A 23,274-nucleotide genomic window follows, 5' to 3' on the forward strand; every position below is an offset into this window, starting at 1 on the left:
TGTGTTTACATAACCATCCTCTCTTCCGCGTTACTCGCGCTGAGTTCTCGCGATGTTTCGGCTCAGCGCTGTGTGGGGTTTGTAGTTTCATTCGGAGGGATGCTCACCGTTTAAATGAATAGGAATAATAAGAGTGTCTATAAAACAAAATAAGCAGAGTTTCACAAAATAAAGCTGTTCAGATCATCTTAACATAGGTTGTACGCTATTCACGGTGTTAAATATCAACTGCTTCCCCATTCAGTGACGTATCACTTGTTACTACGTAGAACTGGTGAATCATTATTGGTGCTTATGTATTATATTACATTATATTGATCATTTATTGTTCTAATCACCATAAAACAGTGTTATTTTACTATTACACACAAAAAAATTAAAAAAATAATTAAAAAAAAGTTTAAAAATGCTGTCAAATATGATGATAACACCGCCAAATGTATTTTGGATTATTATATCATTAGTAATTTTGCTTGGTTATGTGTATATCCATATATAGCTAAGCATTTATGTACTGTATGACTGTTTATACGATGTCTATGCAATATTCAAAATACATTAATGGTGAAAATAAACGGAATGTGTGTTTACGCGGTTTTCCTTAATTCACGAACGGTCAGGAAAATGGAAAATCGACTCATACATGTGCCTGTCGAACTAAAATGCTGCAAATAAGCTTGCCCGTCTTTTTTTCCCGAAGTATGACTCATTGGTATGACAGCGCTGGTGAATGAATATGACTGGCGTTTGTGTCGACAAATAGACTCTCACTGAGCGCTCAGCAGGGGCGGGACAACAGGAGCCCGCGTAGCCAATAAGCAACGAACTTCATTCATAAAATAGTGTGGGGGGTGATCGTTGGAAGCGTGGGTTTGGAGGTTTCGTAACCCTGACTGAAACAGAAAAACCAGTTCTGAATCACAACCAATGACATTATTTGAATGGAGGTTACCGTAATGTTTGTCCAATCGCTTCTCACTCAGAAGAGTTTTCGGTCCGCCCCATTGAAACGGGCAACCGAATGAATGAGAATGGGCTCTTTGTGATTGACGCGCGCAATAGCCAACCAACGGTGAGTTGCGGTTGACAGACGCGAGTTTCGACCAATCAACAAAGGACGTGGGCTCGCATGGGCGGCGATGGAGTATGTGGGAGGTGTGCACTTAAATCTGGATAGACTAGTATGTTAGAGGAGTTGTAGGGGTGTGATGCCACAACCTGCTTATAAAGGGGCGCACACACTGAAGCTTTAAAGCAGTGCATAACGACTAATTTTGCAGGTCATTCACCACGCACAGCCAGCCGTAGACATGGAGTCGTTTAACGTGGTGGGGACGCTACAGCCTGCCGAGAGAGCGCTCTTCTGGGTCGGTGCACTTACCACGGCCTCGCTGGCGCTGTGGTTGCTCTACAAGATCATCACTGGCTTTAGGATATGGGTGCTGGGAAACGGGGATTTACTCTCTCCCAAACTGGGAAAATGGGCAGGTAAGTTGAACGACATGAGAGCTTGTACTGGCAGGACATGGGTGGGATGAATGGAGTGCGCATTTGGCGCAGCCTTAAACTAAATAAAGATGAACTTCATGGATTTGGTGAGGTGGGGAACTAATAATTTCAACTTTTTGCGCATCAGATGTGATTTAACACATTTTTATCACCGGTGAGTGTTTGTATCGCTCACATACGTTTATAATCGTTAAGAAAAGATTAGATCAGCAGACTAATTGAGGCATTAGTATTTTATGCGTATGGTCAATGGAGGCGACGTGTGTCTCAGGTTGACTGATTGCGCCATACATTCATATATTATGCGCAGATAGCATGTCACTCTGAGTCATTCAGGTATTTCAGCCTGACATTTTTAAACACGATACCTTCGCTCAAATATGTAAAAATCAGACTAATTGGATGAAGTTTATAATCACAGCATCATTCTCAAATCTTGTGTTTTGTATAAAACGCATACTTTTATGACACAACCACTGTTTTCGGTGACCAACACGTCTGTTTATCATTTTTCGCATTTCTAGTTTTTCCTGAATCGTATGTGCCTGGCCTGACCCAGTTATCCAGTTTCCCCGGCTGCGCTTGCCAATGTGTGTCCGGACAAACGCGCTTTTTTCACATCGCTTTGACAGTTTCGTGGGTAAAACGCGGCTTGGTCTTTAAGTAGACGTCTTTTTGCCCGGTGTTGTCCGCTTCATCCCCTCACCCGGGCACTGAGGTTGGTTTTGGCAACATGACGCAGTTTAAAACGCCAATCTTAATTATAATGCGGGTCCATACCACGTGCGGCATGTGAGGGGAGACTTGTGTGTGTTGCTTAAATGCACAAAAGCCGTGAGGTACGACGCAAAGATCTTCTCCTGCCACAATCGCACTTTCAGTGCTCTTACTTCAAAACTCATCGCACTGTTAAAGATTTTGAAATGGCTCATCATGCCATAGTCTTTCACTGCCTAGGATGTTGCCTAGGCAGCAGGTGCACCAGCGTTCAACGCCCCTAGCGGTACACTCAGGTAGTGCACATCCAATGCGATTTGAGGGGTCGCGGTATCTTCTTTAGTCAGTGCGATGATTCAGTCGTGTTTTTTTATCTTCTTCATCGACATGACATTAGCTGATCAGTAGAGGAGCAGTACGTCTTGCAAAAACGGGTTGGAAGGCACCACCGCTTGAAAAACACACGTTTTTTGGGTTATTCTCACCTGTCAGTAACATGTTCACGTCATATTTCACTCCAAAAATAAGCAATGATATTGTGAGTATAATGCAACCGGTTTTTTAACTGTTTGATAACCGATATACCTCACTGAACCAGTTACATCATCTGTAAAGAATGTAGTTTCCCTGTTGAATGTGTGTCAAAGGTCTTTTTTACGACATTCAGCGCCATTTATCGATGAACGCAATATTTAAGAACCAATTAACTGGAAAATATTGGTAAGTAATAATGACCAAACCGATTATAGGTGTTTTTAGATCTGTAATTAAAGGTAAAGGTTAATTATTGAAATTATATACACACCGTGACGGTATTTTTCAAGACAATTAAACGTACTTTACCAACCTATACTTATTACAATTAATATATGTGACCCTGGATCACAAAACCAGTCGTAAGGGTCATTTTTTCAAAATTGAGATTTATACATCATATGAAAGCTGAAAAAATAAGCTTTTCATTGATGTATAGTTTGTTAGGACAATATTTGGCCGAGATACAACTATTTAAAAATCAAAAAAATCTAAATATTATAATCAAAATATAGTTCTTCAAATAATGTTCTTAACAATGTATATGACTAATCAAAAATTAAGTTTTTATATATTTACAGTAGGAATTTTATAAAATATCTTAATGGAACATGATCTTTACTTAATTTCCTAATGATTTTTGCCATAAAAGAAAAATCAATAATTTTGACCCATACAGTTGTATTTTTGGCTATTGCTACAAATAAACCCCAGCGACTTAAGACTGGTTTTGTGGTCCAGGGTCACATATACAGATTTTTTTCTTTAACATTGACCCTGGACCACGAAACCAGTCATAAGGATCAATTTTTAAAAAAATTGAGATTTATACATCAGCTGAAAGCTGAACAAATAAGCTTTTCTTTGATGTATGGTTTGTTAGGGTAGGACAATATTTGAAAATCTGGAATCTGAGGGTGCAAAAAAAACAGAATATTGAGAAAATCGCTTTTAAAGTCGTCCGCATGAAGTTGTTAGCGATGCATATTGCTAAACAAAAATTAAGTTTTGATATTTACGGGAGGAAACTCACAAAATATCTTTACTTAATATCCTAATGATTTTTGGCATAAAAGAAAAATCGATCATTTTGACCCATACAATGTATTTTTGGCTAAATATACCTGTGCTTAAGGTTTTGTGGTTCAGGGTCACATATATAAATGTATGGGTAAATGTCCCGATCATCCTGAATTAATCGTAAATGATGAAATGTAGTGCAGTCACAGTTCAAATTTGGGAAAATTTAGAAATTTTTGAGTGAAATATGAGCTGTCCATTCTCCCTGCAAGTTTCGCAAGAATCACCCCTTTGCTCACCAGGTTCTACCACTCCCTTTCACGCTGACATCAACAATTTCCTTCGTACATTCTGTCAGTGTGATGTCAAATATGGAGGTGATGAATGCCACTCCCTGAAACTAAAAAAGCAGGGTACCAGTCGGACTCGTTCAGTTTAACGTGTGCTGTCGCGCACAGGTTGGAGGTGACTAAGTGCAGACGGGGGGGGGGAAACTAGTTCCTCTTCCTGCCAATCCAGAAGCACAGGTCCTGTCAGGTTGAGCAAGAGTCCATTTCCAGATCTCGAAACTCTTTCCACGTCGAGTGTAACTGCTGGTTACTTGACACGTTTGCAGTCTCCCCCTCCTCTTCCCCTTCATCTCACAGGCTCGTTCAACACATTTACATGTCGATGGTGTGATGTCTCATCATAAGATGATGTTTTTTTAAGGTGTAATGTGCTGACTTTGCAGTACCTTGAAGGTGAGTCATAAAGAGGAATGTATGAGGAAGAACCGAGAAGAAAGGCCCTGTGGTGTGTTCCTGTAGTAACCAGGCATTCCTCGCATGAGTCGCTTACGGGAGACCCCTGGTGTCTGTTTTGGGAAATGCACCGCTTGTAAGCCAGTGGTTTAGTTATTGTGCATGATGTTCTTGCAGCAGTAGAAGCACAGGCTTTTTTTAGAACATTGTTATTAGTCAGATGTGGCTTTTCTCTCTCTCTCCATTATTAAATTACGGAGGAACCCAAGTAGCATTCTTCTATAAAGAATGTTTGTTAACAGATGTGTTAACAAACAATAGAACTATTAAAACTTCAATTAATTTTATGATGTCACTTTTTTGACAATAAGCATCTGAGGGTCATTATCAGATCTCATTCTGATAATTAATACATGACTGTCACATTTTACTTAAAAATTAAAAGGAAATGCATATTTTGCATAAGGGATTATTATTTTTTTTTTATTTATTTATTTATTTATTTTTTACATTTTGCAATCTAAAAAATGCTGAGTTAAATACAACGTAATATTTCCCCAAATTCTTATTACAGTAATTCCTTTAAAAATCTATTCTATAAATATATTATGTTAAAAAAATATATATATATATATATATATTTTTTTTTTATTTTTTTTGTATGATCACTCTAAATAATTCTAGTTCTGTTCATTGGGGATTCCCATCCTCATGCTAATATAGTATTTTTTTTTTGTGTGTGCATTAAATATGTAATTATTTAAATCCAGTATGAAGGCAATAGAATTTTTTTTTTTTTTTTTTAAATAAAATATTGTGGGGTTTTTTTTTTTTTGTTTTTTTTTTTAATTATTTATTTTTTTATTTATTGCACGCTTATTCATGCATGATATTTAATATCTAATATTTAATATTATATTTCCAAATATATGAATTCACCTGAACTGGGAAAATAAAACAACAATTATTTATTTATATGATTATCGTAATTTATTTATTTTTCAAGAAATGCTTCAGTGCTTTCATTTATTTGTATTTTTATTTATATATATATATATATATATATATATATATATATATATATATATATATATATATATTTATTTCTTTTTCTTTATTTATTTCTTTTTTTTTTTTGCATCTCCTGTGATACAAAGAAGATTTTCTGTTACAGAAGATCAGCTTTTACTGTGGTCTTAAGTGTCACATGATCCTTCAGAGATCATTCTAATATGGCGATTTATTATTATTGACGACCAATTATCAATGTTGGAAACGGTTGTGCTGCCAAATATTTTTTTGCAACCCGTGATACTTTTTTTCAGAATTCTTTGATCAATAAAAGGTTAAAAAGAACAGTGTTTCTTTAAAATAGAAGGTTTTCTAACAATATACACTACTGTTTGGGGTCAGTAAATCTTTTTTTGAAAGAAACCAATACTTTTATTCACCAAGGATGTGTTAAATTAATAAAAAATGATGGCATAGATTTACATAGTTAGAAAAGATTTATATATTGAATAAATGCTGTTCTTTTAAACTTATTCATCAAAGAATCCTGAAAAAAAGAATCACAGGTTCCAAAAAAATATTGTGTGTCTCCAACAATGATAATTCTAATAATAAATCGGCATGTTAGAATGATTTCTGAAGGATCATGTGACTCTTAAGACTGGAGTAACAGCTGATACTAACCAATAATAACCATTATTTTATATTGCAATATTACAGTTTTTTTTTCCTGTGCTTTTGTTCAAATAAATGCAGCCTTCATAAGCATAAGAGACCTTTAAAAATCATTACAAGTCTTACTGATCCCAAATTTTGAGCGACAGTGTATTTGTTAGTCCCAAACTAGCAGGTTGAGTTTATGTTGGTAGTTTGTGACTGCTGCAGTGTACTGTGAGAACGAGGCAGGTTGGCCTTTCTCTCAGCCGAGTTGTGATGCTGACCGAGCAGTGCGAGGAAGCCAGAATTAGAGCTTCATCACCCCCCACCCTTCCCCATCTCTCTTGTCCTCCAGTGGCTTACTTCATCCTTCCTTAGAACACTAAATGTGTTTTTGAGAATCACACAGTTATGTAATAGAGCTGCAGTCATTCATGGGGATGGGGGCGATTGTGTCACACAAACTTGCTTTGACATTCAAATCGAGGAGTTTTTCCATTTAAAACCCACTCTAGCCTAGGCCTTTTTGAGTCCCGATGAAACTTCGCAGCATGTTGACTTGTTCTAACCCTCTGCTTTCCTGCTCTTGTCAATTGTGAACTTACAAGTTTGTGAATAGCACCGTTAGCCCATTCATGCTAGCTAAAAGGGGACAATGTGAATGAAACGTATTCCCCGGTGCGTGTGAGAGAGTGAACGTGGACTGCGCAACTTGTGAATGTGTGAGCCCTTGTGCGCCGTGAATGATGACAGAGTGTGACTGGCTCTTGTGTTCAAGGGAGGGCTTTGAAGAGGTGGGGGGCTTCAAAGGGAACGCTGCCGTTCATGTGACTAACACGCTCGTTGCCACGTGCCGGAACCGAGGATGCTGGGTAAAACCGCTACCCCCCTCCGCCTCTCTCTGTCTAAGCCTATCTCCATCCTCCATCTCTTGCTCATCCCCTCCGTCTCCATCACTAAGAACCCCTCTCCCCCCTCCCGAATCTGTTTGTTCGCCCTCTGCGAGCCCCCACCCTCCCTTTTCTCTTCTCTGTCACGACTCGGCTCCATTTATTTATTTATTTCCTGGAAAAGGAAATCTTCCATCTGGCGTTTAACGTTACACTTACAATTCACATCCCATCCCGACCTGCTATCGTGCGGCGCGGTGTGTAGCATACGTTTAATTGGCTCTCTTTGGCCAAAATTTGAATTCGGTTTCAACCAGAGAAGCCACTATTTGCACTCGTTTTAACCGTTTAGATGCCATTTTCCTGTTTTTAATGTTTTGCTTTTGCAGTGTGTGTTTAGCAAAAAATGTGAAAGGCCTCTAAGATGTTTCATTGCATCTCTTTGACAAAACATTTAATTTTAACTTAATGATACTATTTGCATTCATTTTAACTGTTCAGATGCCATTTTCCTTTTGTTTTGCTTTTGCAGTGCACTAATATCAACACAATATGCACCTTGATAAAAATATGAAAGACCTCTAGTATGTTTAGTGGCACTATTTGCACTCATTTTAACTGTTTAGATACCATTTTACTTTTCCTAAAATGTGCTAATATCAAGCACATGAGACATGAAAAGTTTACGTTTAATTTGATCTCATTGGCTAATATTTCAGTATTTATTTTCTTACCATCAAATGCAATATTTGCACTCATTTTAACCATTTAGATGCTATTTTCTGGTTTTTAATGAAATCTATCCAAAAATGGCACCATTTTGCACTTGTTTTAACCATTTGGATCCCATTTTCCGATTGTTTTTACTTTTTAAAATGTGATAATATCAAGCACAAATGAGACATGGAAAATGTGAGAAGTTAGTTTAACTTTATCTCTAATTTTAATTCAGGTTCTACCCCAAAAAAGGTTTTACCCTTTTTGCACTCATTTTTAACCATTTAGATGCCATTTTCCTGTTTTTAATGTTTTGCTTTTGCAGTGCACTAATATCAAGCACAGTGTGTGCCTTTTAAAAAAATATGAAAGGCCTCTAGTATGTTTAATTGCATATCTTGGACAAAAAAATAAAATTAACCAAAAAATGGCTCTATTTTGCACTAGTTTTAACCGTTTAGATAGCATTTTTCATTTGTTTTTGCTTTTTAAAATGTGCTAACATCAAGCACATATGAGACTTTCAAAATGTGAAAAGTTTAACTTGATATCATTGGCTAATTTTAATTTAGGTTTTACCCAGAAATGCACTTTTGCACTCATTTGAACTATTTAGATACCATTTTCTTGTTTTTAATGTTTTGCTTTTACAGTGTGCTAATATGAACACAGTGTGCACCTTGCAAAAATGTCTCTAGTAAGCTTAGTTGCATTTATTTGACAAAATGTTAAATGTATTTATTTTAATTATTATTATTATTTATTATTAATTAAATGTAACCAAAAATGGTACTAATTTCCACTAGTTTTAACAGTTTAGATATAATTTTCTGTTTCTTTTTATTTTTTAAAATGTGCGATATGTGCACATATGAGACTTGCAAAATGTGCAATGTTTACGTTTAATTTGATTTCATTAGCTAATATTTTGATTTGGGTTTCTACTCATAAAATGCACTATTTGCACTCATTTTAACCATTTTGATGTCATTTGTCCTGTTTGTAATGTTTTACTTTTGCAGTGCGCTAATATCAAGCACAGTGTGTGCATTGCAAAAAAATATGAAAGGCCTCTAGTATATTTAATTGTGTGTCTTTGACAAAACATTACATTTAACCAAAAAATTTCACTATTTTGCAATAGTTTTAACCATTTAGATACCATTTTCTGTTTCTTTTTACTTTTTAAAATGTGCTAATATAAAATGCATATGAGACTTGCAAAATGTCAAAAGTTTATATTTTATATTGATCTCTAGCTAATATTTTAATTCTGTTTCTACCAATAAAATGTACTATTTGCACTCATTTTAACCCTTTAATGCCATTTTCCTGTTTTTATTGTTTTGCTTTTGCAGTGCACTGATATCAAGCACAGTGTGTGCCTTGCAAAAATATAAAAAAGGTCTCTAGTATGTCTAATCGTGTGTCTTTGACTAAACGTTAAATTTAACCAAAAAAGTCACTATTTTGCAATAGTTTTAACCATTTAGATACCATTTTCTGTTTTTTACTTTTTAAAATGTTAATATCAAACACACATGAGACTTGCTAAATGTGAAAAGTTTATATTTTATATTGATTTCATTAGCTTATATTTCAATTTAGTTTCTACCCATAAAATTCACTATTTGCACTAATTTTAACCATTTAGATGCCATTTTCCGGTTTTCAATGTTTTGCAGTGCACTAATATTAAGCACAGTGTGTGCCCTGCAAAAAATATGAAAGGCCTCTAGCATGTTTAATTGTCTTTAAAATTAAATTCATCTAAAAAAAATAGCACTATTTTGCACTAGTTTTAACTGTTTGGACCACATTTTCTGTTTTTTAGTTATTTATTTATTTTACTTTTTAAAATGTGCTAATATCAAGCACATATGAGACTTGCCAAATGTAAAAAGTTTACATTTAATTTGATCACATTGGCCAATATTTTACTTGTGGTTTCTACCCAAAAAATGCACTATTTGCACTCATTTTAACCCTTTAGATGCCATTTTCCTGTTTTTAATGTTTGCACCAATATCGCAGCGTATGCTTTGTGAATGCGAATAGCCTCTAGAATGTTTAATTTAATCTCTTTGACAAAATAATGACACCACTTGCAATAATTTTAACCATTTAGATATCATTAGAAGCCATTTACAATGTGCTAATATTCTACCAAAAACAGTACTCATTTTATTTGTTTAGATCATGTTTTCCCTTTACAATGCCCTAATATTAAGCGCAATGAATAAAAATGTGAACCTCTGGTGTCCTGAATAAGCCACTCATTTCATACAGTACTTTCACCTCACTCACTGACAGGTGTTACTTTTGCACCAATTCAACGGCAATGCGTTTTCTCGCTAGGAAAAAAAAAAAAGCATCTTCCTCCGCACCGGCGTCCAAAAATATACCAGCTCTATGTTTAGATGTTTTGAATTATTTCTGCCCTTTTCTGTTCTAATTAATTTTTTGCAAGGAGGAGACGGTTGCGAGGAGAACTATTGATTTTTCACCTCTTTTTTTGGCACGCATGTGACTTTTTGCTGCTATTTCTGATATTGCACCCTCTCACCCCCACATCGGTTTTTTTCTTCTTCTTCTTCAATCCACCTTTATCCGAGTATAGATGCTATTTTGGGTGCTGAACTGCTCTGGTGTGTAGTTTTTCCTGCTGGCCATGTGACTGGCTTGTGCTATTTAAAGCACGATGCTGCTTTGGGGGGAGTGGGCGGAGGTGTTAGCATTCTGCAGTGCTACCGAGCCAAGAACGGGAACGGTTCATTCATGGAGGGAGAGAGAGAGTGATGCGACAGATTGCATACAGTAGCGCTCTGAATGTGGACGGCCGAATTCCCCCTCATCCCCCTTTTTAATTACGCTACACTGGCATCCGATGCGTTTTTGAGTCCGTAAGCACTGTTTTCGCTCACGATTGTCCTCCGCTGCAAGCATAAAATCCCCGTTCCATAAGAACCGGTCAGCTTTTTCCTTTTTTTCCGAAGGCTCTACAATGAGCTGGGTTGCTGGGGGATGCAGAGAGAGAGAGAGCGCAAGAGAGAGAGAGAGATTGAGGGTGAGCGGGCAGCATCTTGTTGGTATTCAAGTGCTGCGGCTGTTCCAGACGAGGCAGCTATTTTTACTCACTCGGCTGCTTTTTTTAGCGCTGGAATATTGAGTCGGAGGAGGGCCAGTGCGCCTGTGCGGCTCCGTATTTCTGAACGTACTGTTCGTGAACATACCCGAGCACGACTGCTCGTGCTATCTCGGGCCTATTTATACATCTGTTTTGTTTTGAATCTTGCTAATAATGTTCATGCTAACAAAATACTCATGCTCACAGCATCTATGGCTTTCATAATGTGGCCGCTTGCATACATCTTCACGGTTTCTCACATGTTAAGGTGTTTCTGTGATATAGTCTTGGGTTTTGACAGGCGTCAGGCCTCATGTATTAAAATCATTCCCGGAATGGTCCCTCAGATATTTAAATGTTGATTAGTCTTGAATTTTGTGTGAAATGTTGATGGTGATTGACTATAGCGATGGACTGATGAACGCCATCCTTGCATGGAATTCAGGGAATTGACCCCAAGCCCTTCTCGCTCCATGTTTGACGTGTTTTGGTGTACATGCACACTCATTCCTCAAGTTTGGGGAAAATGTGAAACACCTGCCACATCTTTTGCGAAATGTGACCCCATGCGTGACATCTTGCCTCATCTTTGCTTTTTAAATGCTTCTTTGTCAGAGGAATGTTTCTAAGAATGCTTCTAAGAGCAGAATTTACTGTTTGTTTTGACATTTTGGAGGATTTGTGACTAAATTGGTGTTTTTATCAAATGAAGTATGCACAGCATTTTAGATGTCTGTATTGAGTTTTGTTCTTTAGCCATATCCTCACAAACTCTAGATCAGAGTATGATTCGCACCAAATTTTTGCCATTTTCTTGCTCCCATGTTGTTCAAAACCTGAATTACTTTCAAGAAAGATGATATTTTGAAGAATGTTGACAACCACAGTTTTGGTGACCATTGGCTTTCTATAGAAGAAAAGTCATATAGGTTTAGAACGACATGAGGGTGAGAAATAAAGACAGAATATTTTTTATTTTTTTAAAAATGTAGTTTGTCCCATTTAGACGAACCAGGATGCGCTTCATTCTTAGGATGAGTTTGAAAAGGAGCTTCTGAATCACTTTGTCTTTTGTTCCTTCTCTCTCTCGATCCAGTGCTCTCGCTCCCGTTGTCGTGCTCTCTCACTTTCTACCCACATCTGACTTTGCGCAGTCTCCCATTCCCCCCTCCTCCGCCCCCCTTCTCCCTCTGGTTTCTATTTTTAGCAGCCCCCAGGATCCCTCCTCACCCCTCCTGTGCTGTCGTGCTCTACAGACGTCATAACCCCCCCCCCACTCTCCCCCACAGCCCTGTTCCTGCGAATGACCACTGCCCATGCCACACTTTGATCAGCCATCACATATAGTGTCTTAATGCTTGCTTTTTGTGTTTCTGTGTATGTTTTGTAAAAAAAAAAAAAGAGCATCATGGAATATCGAGATGGGCCTCTGTTGAGTGTTGTAGTTTATTAGTAATATTTTATAGTCCATGTCTGGTCAGACAGCAGGCTGTTTTTAGGTCAGAGTGAAAATGCTTGTTAATAGAAATTTCATAATGAAGTTATAAAATCAGATTTCTGGGTGGATTTGTGGTCACAAAAACAACATATTTTGGCTTTTAATGAGTAGTCGTAAACGTGAAGGGTGTCATTTCTGCGCTGTTAGCATCACTAAATGGAATGTCAGATGTGACTGTTTTCAGACAGGTTTCCCATCTGATAGCCACGCCCCCTAACTCACGTCATTGGTTGTCCTGTTGCGAAAATCGCCCTCCTTAGTTACTTTTGCTATGTCCAACAAACAACGCTCTCACACTACACATGTTCTCACGCAGTACAAAATGCATCACAAAACAAAGAGGAAACTGACCAACAGACAAAAAAGAGCAGGTTACTTCTGGTATCAAAACGAAGTCTCCGCTTTAAAATTATGTCTTTTTATTAAGAAATTCAAACAATAGATACTGTTTTGTGCCTCTTTATTGCCTTATTACATCAGTCAGTGAGTGAACGATCATCTTATTTACTTATAGCATGAAATGAACATGAATGAACGTCAGAACATATTTTATTTAAACCGCGGAAAGATGTCAATACATAATTTTTCAAGTTTAAGTCCACCAAATTTGATCTACTCTGTCTGATTTGTTTGTCAGATAAAATAGCAGATTCTGTGTTATAATTGGTCAGATCGCCTGTCAGTCAAGCTGTTTGCGAAGGGTCAATTGTGAAATGACATTGTGAAAGTTTTTGAGTTACAGTGTTCACACTTTTTGAAGAGTTTTTGCTAGTTTCTAAAAGCAAATGTCACTGTCACGAATGTAACATGTATTTATCATGCATTTGCAGTGAAAACACCAGTGTAGACGAGCATCGTTTTTACTTTAAAAAGCTGTTTTGCACTAGTTTAAATGTAGCCTCAGAAATGATCTCCGTCTACACTACACAAACAAAAACGCATGTCACATGACCATTTATGCAGGAACAACAATGAATATGTTATTGTTTACACTGTCATCCAGGATACGCAGAACGAATGTGGGCAGCTGTGCCATCGTTTTAAAAGTCTCCGTTTTTGTCTGTTTACACTGAAATGCAATGAGTTTTCAAACTAAAATGGGGTCTGCAGCGTTTTTCGAAAGTCTCAGTTTTTGACCCTGCCAGAGTAGTGTAAACGACAGGCAGAAGTTATGCGTTTTTTGAAAACGCACTAGTGTACTGGTTGGAATTTGCAAACAAGATTTGAAAATGTCACTTTTCATGGAAATCAACCTACGAATTGCTGCTTTGCTACATAAACTCAAATAAACCGTTTTAACATTAATTAAAATTACACCGTTTGATTTTTATCATCCCTTAGATGGCAGTTTGGCAGATGTAGGACTGTTTTGATTCGAACCTGGTGTATCCGAGTACCTCTTGGCCTGAATGTACCTTTTTGAAGTTTTGTTTTTGGCAAAAAATGAGTAATTAAGCTGCGGCAAACACTGATCCTGTCTCTTTCTTTCTCCTTTTTCCAGTTGTGACGGGAGCCACGGATGGGATTGGGAAATCCTATGCGGAGGAGGTAAGGGTTTCTCTTCTTATTTATCTCTTCGCTCCACGGAAAGCACAGTGACTCATCACAAGACAGAGGTTTCACTCTGAGGCCAAGAGAAGGAGGGTGACTAGAAGACTGCTGGTGGAAAAAGACCTGTTACCTCACATAACTCGTACAGTTAAAAGCTGTTCTTTCATGTCACTGCTCACTCCAAAGTTAACATTCAGCTTCGCTTTTAGCTTTTTCATAACAGTTAAAAGTAAAATGAGTAATCCACAGTTGTGGAAAAAAAAAATACTGTTTTCAAACAGGTTTCCACTCAGACACTCTCCTCACTTGTCATTGGTCAAACACTTAGCCCCACCCCTAAACAAAGGCCATTGGTTGAGCCACTGTTGCTATGCTGGGCTGGTCAGAATTCAGAAAATGTTTTGAAAACGACATGGTTTACACTTCAGTGAAATCTACTTTACACAAATTAAAGACGAACAGCAAGTTTTATCAGCTCAATGTCTGTCAGATATTATATTCTAATATTTCCACCTCTCTAAAAAGTGCTATTCTGTTGATACTCTTAAAATCAAGTTAATCCATATTTAGTTTTAGAATTTTGAGGTCAAAATGAATCAAACGTTCTATTTTAAGTTCTAGTAACTCAAGTATGGTTTTTACCATAAAAAGCTGACATAACCTGCTTTTAAGAGATGTTTTCATAGCAATTGCTTTTCATGGTTTCTTTGTCATAAATGAGGTGATTCAAACTATCTTCTCTCTTTTTCAGCTTGCACGACGAGGATTCTCCATGATGCTCATCAGCCGTTCCCAGGAGAAGCTCGACGACGTGGCAAAGTCTCTCGGTCAGTGTTCGGCCATCTCTGAGTGTGTGTGTGTGTGTGTTAGCAAACCGCAGTGCTCATCTCTGTGAATGACAGACAGTCCTCCTGATGTTAATGAAATAGGGTTTATTTTTAGCCCTGGCCTGAGAGGCAGGGTGGGGGCCTGGTTCACTGACTGGGCGGAGAGCTGATGCAGCCTGGCAGGAGTGCACAGTCAAAGGTCCACGCCGAGCTCCGGGGGTCATGCACGAAACTTCTCAGAATAAGGCCGAACCTGTTCCAGTAAATGTGAATTCCTTAGATGCTAGATAAGTGCTTGGATGATGTACACTGTCACCAGGTTCCCTAAGTGCACTGTGTAGCCAAACATTCACTGTTTAGACCAATCAGACATATGAAGGATCACAAATGTTTGAAGTGAAATTTGCGTCTAATTGCACTGCCACGATCATTCGAGGCATCGTTGAGGCTTTCAGTGTAAAAAGCAATTTCTGCTCCATCTTTCTATATGCTATGAACCAAGACATGAATATTATGCTACCTGGTCTCTTGACAAAAACAAAAACTTTATTGCTATACGTGAAATGCGTACCAATAAGTACATATAACTGCAGTTTCCAATAGAAATAAACACTAGAGACTGTAAAACAGCGAGCACGTAATCATTTTCGTACACAATTATGATTTCAGCTTCATATGTTTCACTTTCCGGACAGAGCAAGCTTGCTCAGTAGCTCAGTCGGCATGGAATTGGTTTTAGGATGCGGGTACAAATCTTGTGAAAAACATGACTCGTGATGAAAGAGCTGAAGTGTAGGAAATCGAAAGACAAGCTAAAGCTGCATGTTTGCGATTGCATTTTTACACCACATTCGCTTTTGTTCATACTATCAGGTAGGTTTAGGTGTAGTGCAGATGGTACATAGAGCATTAAAGTTATAGCGCCACTCAATGGACATTTTCAAGTCAGAACTGTAGTGACGCGTACAAAACAAACGTCACATGTAACGTACCATATGTACGTTCAAATGTTCTGGGGGAAAAAACAAGCACTCTTGTAGTGGCACTCAGTGAACGTTTCACATCTAATATGTCACAAAACATACATGGCAGTACATTTTGCACATCTTGCGAAATGTTCTCACAGGTATGTTTTCATATTGAGATCAGGATATATTATATTATATTATAAAACTGATAGTTCAGGTCATTGATTCTGATTGGTCAAGCCGCATTCGAAGCTGTTGTAAGTTACTCTACACAGATACACCTTTGTTTACATCTGTTGTTGCATTCACAACCGTTTGTAAGAAAATGCATTGTTTGGCGGAAGAATAATGTTTGTATTAATATCATTACAATGTATTTGCTTTGTTTTATTTTGTGAAACATTACTACGTATATGAAATAACCGGTTTATAAAAGCAATAAGCCCTGTGAAGCCGTGGTTTACAGTGAATTTATAACTGGGCCTAACAAAGGCCCTTAGCTGTTATAAATTCAGTGTAAACCACGGCTTCTTGGGGCTTATTGCTTTTAATATTATATTCCATGTAATTCAGTGGTAGAACTATTTATTTAATATAGTATGTTTTTTATTTTTAGTCATTTTTGTGCTTTTTGGCATTTTTATGACTGTTTTTAAATATTACTATTTTTATTTTATTTTGTTAATTTCCACATCAGCTTTTTTAATTTTAAGTTTTTAATCTAATATTTATGTAACTATAATGGTTATGGTTATTATTATTATTATTATTATTATTATTATTATTATTATTAATCTTTAACCCCTTCCTCTAAAAGTTTTTAAAGTGCTTGTGCTTTTTTTTTTTTTTTTTTTTTTTTTTTTTTTTTGAAATCCTCCATTTCTTTTTAGTATGAATGAAGTATGACAAGCAATGAGATTGTGAATGGGAGTTTTCTTGTACTGATTTGGTCCCATTGTGCATAACAATGCCTTAACGGAGTCTTTTAACTTGCTCATGATCAGCTCTGGAAAGCACCCATTCGACTCAAACACCCTGTCAGGAATCATTTAAGCTCCATGTGGATGCAAACAGTTGTTTTCATTAGTACAAAATGTCACTAGAATCAACTTTTAAGCTGTCTTAAATGCAGGCGCTTAACTGCTGAGGTTGGAAGGGGGAAAAATCCCAGTCTGCCAGTACCACAGTCGTGCTGGCAACACAAAATTGAGGGGAGGACGGGTGGGGAGGTTATGGCTAGTCACGAACCAGAATGTAATTTGCCAAATCTGGTTCTCAAACCTTACATTTGCATCGTTCATCCTCCGTTTGGGGTGTTAGAAGTCACAGAGAGCAGCAGCATCCCACAAGCCCCCTGGACCAAAAAAAAAAAGACGTTGGAGCTCATTTATGCATGTTCTTGTTCTTAAAATAACCCTTTGATTAAAAAAACGCTTCTCGCTGCGAGACCTGAGAGGAATTTTCCTCTCATAACTCACTGGAACAGTGTTTAGACAAATGAGCCTTTGGACAATAAATTCTAATTGCTGCAGGCACCTCAAACAAGCAAAGGAGGGGAGGGGAGATGTAGGAAGTTCCTCTGACACCTTTTTCGTTGGTACGCAGCGCCCCCTGCTGGCCAGAAATCTGTGTTTTGGTGCAATGGGCAAAGTCCCAGAGAAGTTATTTTTAGAACAGCAGCAATAGCAGGGATGCCTGATCTTGGACAGAGTTATCCAATGCCAATATTAGGTCCGCAGCTGGAACGATGACCATTTCTGTAGTTTTCCGAGAGGGATTTGCATTGTTTCGTCGCATTAAATGTCTTTTATTTATGTCTTTGTTACAGAAAGCACATATAATGTGGAAACCAAAACCATCGCGGTGGACTACGGTCAGAATGATATCTATCCGAAAATCGAAAAGGGTCTTGCTGGACTGGAGATTGGAGTCCTTGGTAAGTTTCCTTCACGTCGGGCCTTCTTGAAAGTAACCCAAAACTCAAAGCTGACGAAAAGCAGACGCGCGTAACTTTCATTCACGATTCCGTGGTTGCGGAATTCGGTCTTGGTTGAAACCTCTTTTATTTTGGTCTCATCTTCTCAGAAAGGTTTTTTTTGTTCACCTGAAATCGTGATTGAGTTTTTTTCCTTGTGTCGCTTAGAGCTCACGTCTCATTCCTGATGCTTCATCGCCACCTAGTGGTGATTTTTAGAACATTGTTATTTTATATCCCCTCAATCTCAATCATAACCACATCTGATTTTCTATTTTTGTCTCTTGGTTTGTAGTGAACAATGTGGGAATCTCATATCCATACCCTGAGTTCTTCCTCCACATCCCTGATTTGGAAAACGTAAGTAACTGAGTAGTTGGAAGGTTTATTAGTAGCTGATATCATTAGGAAATATTCACTTGTTTATTTCCTTCGCAGTTCATCACCAACATGATCAATGTCAACATCACCTCAGTGTGCCAAGTAAGTGGACATAAACAACATATTGGACTGTTAGGATTTTGGAATTCTTAATTTTGAAAATTCAAATTTAAAAATTTAAAAGTGCTGCAACGTGACCGCTTTGATGTACTCCTCCTACTGTTGTACCTGTTCTCTCTCCCTGTGTTTTGCTGATCTCCACCAACGCTCCCCGTGTTCACCACCCACGCATTCGCTCTCCCTCCCTCAGTCTCTTTCTCTCTAATGCAGGAGTGATATATTAGTGTTTCAGATTTTGAATGTTGTCATTTTGGAGCATGTGAAAACTCGTTTGGTCTCGTTTTCTCTCTCCAGATGACTCGTCTGGTGCTGCCCAGAATGGAGGCAAGGTATGAAAACATCTAGCATCTTCCTGGGATTCCTAACACAGCCGCTGTCACTAAAAAGGAATTCAGTGCAGCTTTTAAAAACAGGGTTTTTCCTCCCGAGTGTCGCTCCCCTCCTGCCCCCCCCCCACCTCCACTCTTTGTGTGAAATTGAAAAGCAACAATGCACCGATCTCATTGGCTAACACTGAGTCACGTGCAACTCTGGGGCCAATAATGGAGCTGGGCAAATTTTGTACAAATAGGTCCAACCCTCTGCACTCCCCAGCACTCTACTGCGGCTGCAGGGGTACTGCATGAGAAAGCTGGTGCCATGGCAACACACATGGCGACCATCATTAGACGTGTGTTGAAGTGAAGTACAGTGGGTGACGGCGGCTTTCAGGTTTCCACAGCTGGAAAAATACCCTGTTTGATGTCAATGTCAAATGTAAATAGTTGAAATAAAGTTTGCTCTTTTTCATTGCAGAGCTAAAGGTGTCATCCTCAATATCTCCTCTGCCAGTGGCATGTTCCCTGTCCCACTGCTGACCATCTACTCCTCCACCAAGGCGAGTGTCTTCACAACATACTTCAGAGATATCAGTGGTCGTTGTTTTAGAAAACTTCTTGAAAGTTGTTTATATTACACAAAATGTTGTTTTAAAATTTTATCAGTTATTTTTCTATTTATTTTTTTTTTGTACATTTCAGATGCCTAAATTCACTTGTTACATTTAGAAATGATTGGTTTTATTTATTTATTGAGGTTAAATTTTACTTGTGTCTTTCTACAGGCTTTTGTGGACTTCTTTTCACGTGGCCTTCAAGCAGAGTACAAGTGCAAAGGGATCATTATCCAGGTGAGAGAACCAGCATTGTTTCGTGTATGTGTATATATATGTATATATATATATATATATATATATATATATATATAATTTAGAAAAAAATGTTTGTTTTTTTTTTTTTTTTTTTTTTTATTTCAAATTTAATTACAAGTAAAACAATATGTATACAGTTGGAGTCAAAAGTTTACATACACCTTGCAGAATCTGCAAAATGTTAATTATTTTACCAGGAGGGGGGAGGGAAACATTAGGTAAAATAAGAAAAAATGTACAGAAGTTTACACCCCCAGCTCTTAATGCATGATTTTTCCTTCTGGAGCATCAGTGAGCATTTGAACCTTCTGTAATGGTTGCATATGAGTCCCTCAGTTGTGATGAAGATGGATTTCAAAATCATACAGTCATTGTTGGAAAGGGTTCAAATACACAAAAATGCTAAAAAACCTAAGAATTTGTGGGATCTGAAGAATTTTTCTAAAGAACAACGGGCCGTTTAACTGTTCAGGACAAACAAGGGACTCATGAACAACTATCACCAAACAAAAAACACAGCTGTGGATCATTCAGGTAACAACACAGTATTGAGAATGAACTTAAAGTAAACTTTTGAACCGGGTCATTTTTATAAATTCAACTTATTTTCTCTTGTGGACTATATGTATATGTCTTTTATGTGTCTCATTCAGGTCAGTACTAAATGGAAAAAAAAAACATAACATGCATTTTGTATGATCCCTCTTATATTATTAAAATTCACATTTTGCAGATTCTGCAGGGTGTATGTGAACTTGACTTCAACTGTATATACTAGTTAAAAAGTTTTGATTCATTCAATCATTTAAAACAGTTTAAATGTTTGTTTGCTACAAAGAACCCTGAATAAAATGTATGACTGTTTCCACCAAAAATATAAAGCTGGACAAATGTTTTCAACAATAATTTCAAAAATATCATTTGACATTGAAGACTGCAATTTTTTTTTTTTTTTTTTTTTTTTTTTTTTCCCAGGAGTAGATGACTTTCTAAAATGTATTGTGTGTGTGTGTGTATATATATATATATATATATATATATATATATATATATATATATATATATATATATATATATATATATATATATATATATATATATATATATATATATATATATATATATATATATACTGTATATATATATATATACAATGTTGCAACAGATTTCAGTTTTCTAAAAAAAAAGCACCACAGCTGTTTTTAACATTAATAATAAATGTATGTTTCTTGTGCACCAAATCAGCACATTAGAAGGATTTTTGAAAGATCATGTGATGCTGAAGACTGCAGTTTATTCAGGAATAGATTTATTTTTTCTTTTAAAAAATGTATTAAAATTGAAAAGTCATTTTAGTTTTACCATGTACTATTACTATATACCAAATATTACCAATTCTATTGTATTGGTGATTAAATCAGGGTTGCCAAGTCCTTGGTTTTCCCGCAGAATTGGGCTACTTTTAAACTGTTTTAAAAAATGTAGCCAGGTCCAGCCAGCCTAAAGTGCTCTTTTACTGAAAGGGATAGTTCACCCAAAAATTATTTTAATTAATTGTCATTAATTTCTCACCCTCATGTTGTTCCAAACCCGTAAGACCTTCGTTCGTCTTCAGAACACAAATTAAGATATTTTTAATGAAATCCGAGAGCTTTCTGACCCTTCATAGACAGCAATGCAACTGACACGTTCAAGGCTCAGAAAGGTAGTAAGGACATTGTTTAACCTTAATTTTATTATATCACAAGAATACTTTTTATGTGCAAAGAAAACAAAAATAACGACTTTATTCAACAATTTCTTCTCTTTTATGTTAGTCATCGATGGAGTAACAACCAATCTTTCTGTCTCTACCAGAGTGTGCTGCCTTTCTTTGTGGCTACCAAGATGACAAAGATCAGGAAGCCAACCTTGGACAAGCCCACACCTGAACGCTACGTAGCTGCTGAACTGACCACTGTGGGACTGCAAGACCAGACCAACGGCTATTTCCCTCACGCCGTCATGGTACGACACCCTGAACATCTCACCCAGCAGTATTTTATACATACACTGAACATATTATCACCCTAACCTCCTTTCCCATCTTTGTGTCCCACAGGGCTGGGTGACCACTGTTCTGGCCCCCATCAAGCTGGTCCTCTATCTGGGCCTGCGCATGAACAAGGCTCAGCGTGGCGGATACCTCAGGAGGAGAAAGCTGCGATAGGTCGAGGACATTGTGTGATGGAAAACCAAACGGGATGAGATGTTTTACTGAACAAATGTGCTGAGATTTGAGATTCATTGAAGTCGTTTTGAATCTCACATCTTTGAAGTGCTAATATTTTTTTGTGTGTGTTTTTGTATTCTTTGGATAAATATCTGAACATGCTCACGTTCCACAGTGACTCATTGGTATTGACTTGTTGCTGGTTGCCAGAAATGGAGACCAATCTTCTTTATGGGGTGAAAGAAGTGTTGGGAGGGTTTTGTGGCCACTGCTGTTGTAAGCAGAGGGTTATTTATATGGTGATGGTTTTTTATATTTATTTAACTACTAATTATGCATTTTCCTTTTAACTGGGATAATCTATTTGCACTACAGTTAACTAGTTTGCATTCGTGCCTTAGACCTTCCGATGAGTGATAAATGGGTGCCGGCCTTTCTTATCATTAATTTAACATATCTAGCAAATCTATGGTGGCTATTTTTTGAATCTTGTACTGTATCAACCAAAAAAAACTGTAAAACCAAAGATTTGATTTAAGTGTATTTTTGTACGTTGGCCTTTTCAGGCTGTAAGTTTACCTGTCAGAGTTGGTTTATTTAAAACCTGTGTCTTTTTATAGAAGATAAAACTTGGTCACGTTTATCGAAAGGAGATCTAATACACGTTTACACGATTTTTCTCCACTGAAGGTTTAAAGGTGTGGTGGAATGTCAAAGATGGATTTAAGGAATACCTCCATAGCTTAGATCTCTGTATGATGATTTACGGACCAGTGCCAGTCAAGTTAAAACGTCCAGGTGGTTAAACCTCATTAGTCGCCCCTGGTTTAAAACTTGAATGTTTTCATTCCAGACGTGTCGAAGAGTGGAACAAAACATGCTGCTTTACTGATGCATGACAATCTGAAATCTTGTTTGTTAATAAAAGATGATTTCTGTATTGATTTTTGTATTTGTCTTTTTTTAATAAATTTTCTGACATTGTATTCGGATTTGTTTTTTGTTGTTTTTAGATTTTAAATGTTACAAAGAGACATATTAAATGTAAACAAAACCTAAAGAATTACGTTTACTACCAGAATATTAATTTCTCTTGACTAAAACATACTTTTCTGATGTAAATAATGCACAACAGACAGTGTTGGAAAGGTTACTTTGGGAATATAACAGACTGCAGATTACAAAATACCCTATTTTTATAATAAGTAGTGTCACTATTTTAATTACTTTATTAATGTAACTGATTACATTCAAAACAGTATTATTTTTCTAAGATTTCTAATGAATGTTTTCAACAGTTAATAATTTTTAAGCATTTTAACTGTACAGTAGTACTTTCAAAATCCTTCCTCACTTGAATTAAGATTATAATAATTTAATTATAAAGCATGATTACCACAATATCAGACTTTAGCCCCTCTTTTTGCCACCGTTCTGAGGTTAAATAGTTTTAAAATCAAACCAAGAAATGTATATACATATTATAATAAATGATAAATACTAATGTAAGAAATATTCTGATGTAATCGTTAACATTTCATGAGTAACTAATTTAATTACACATTTTTTCCTCAATAACTGTAAAAGATTAGTTACATTTATTTTGTAATGAATTTACATAACGCCAT

The 23,274-nt window shown here is 36.8% G+C and overlaps 1 protein-coding gene across 1 annotated transcript; it reads left to right on the forward strand.

Moving 5' to 3' along the window:
• The first annotated feature begins 1,182 nt into the window (after positions 1 to 1,182).
• Positions 1,183 to 22,632, forward strand: hsd17b12a (hydroxysteroid (17-beta) dehydrogenase 12a). Its single transcript, XM_051100290.1, has 11 exons — positions 1,183 to 1,488; positions 13,925 to 13,971; positions 14,726 to 14,801; positions 17,598 to 17,705; positions 18,040 to 18,104; positions 18,183 to 18,227; positions 18,540 to 18,574; positions 19,041 to 19,122; positions 19,348 to 19,413; positions 21,292 to 21,441; positions 21,536 to 22,632. Exons 1-11 carry the CDS (start codon positions 1,311 to 1,313, stop codon positions 21,641 to 21,643), a joined length of 960 nt encoding a protein of 319 aa, XP_050956247.1. The 5' UTR covers positions 1,183 to 1,310; the 3' UTR covers positions 21,644 to 22,632.
• The last annotated feature ends 642 nt before the right edge of the window (positions 22,633 to 23,274 follow it).

Source organism: Labeo rohita, chromosome 25 (genome assembly GCF_022985175.1).
Source record: "Labeo rohita strain BAU-BD-2019 chromosome 25, IGBB_LRoh.1.0, whole genome shotgun sequence".
Lineage (NCBI taxonomy): Eukaryota > Metazoa > Chordata > Actinopteri > Cypriniformes > Cyprinidae > Labeo > Labeo rohita.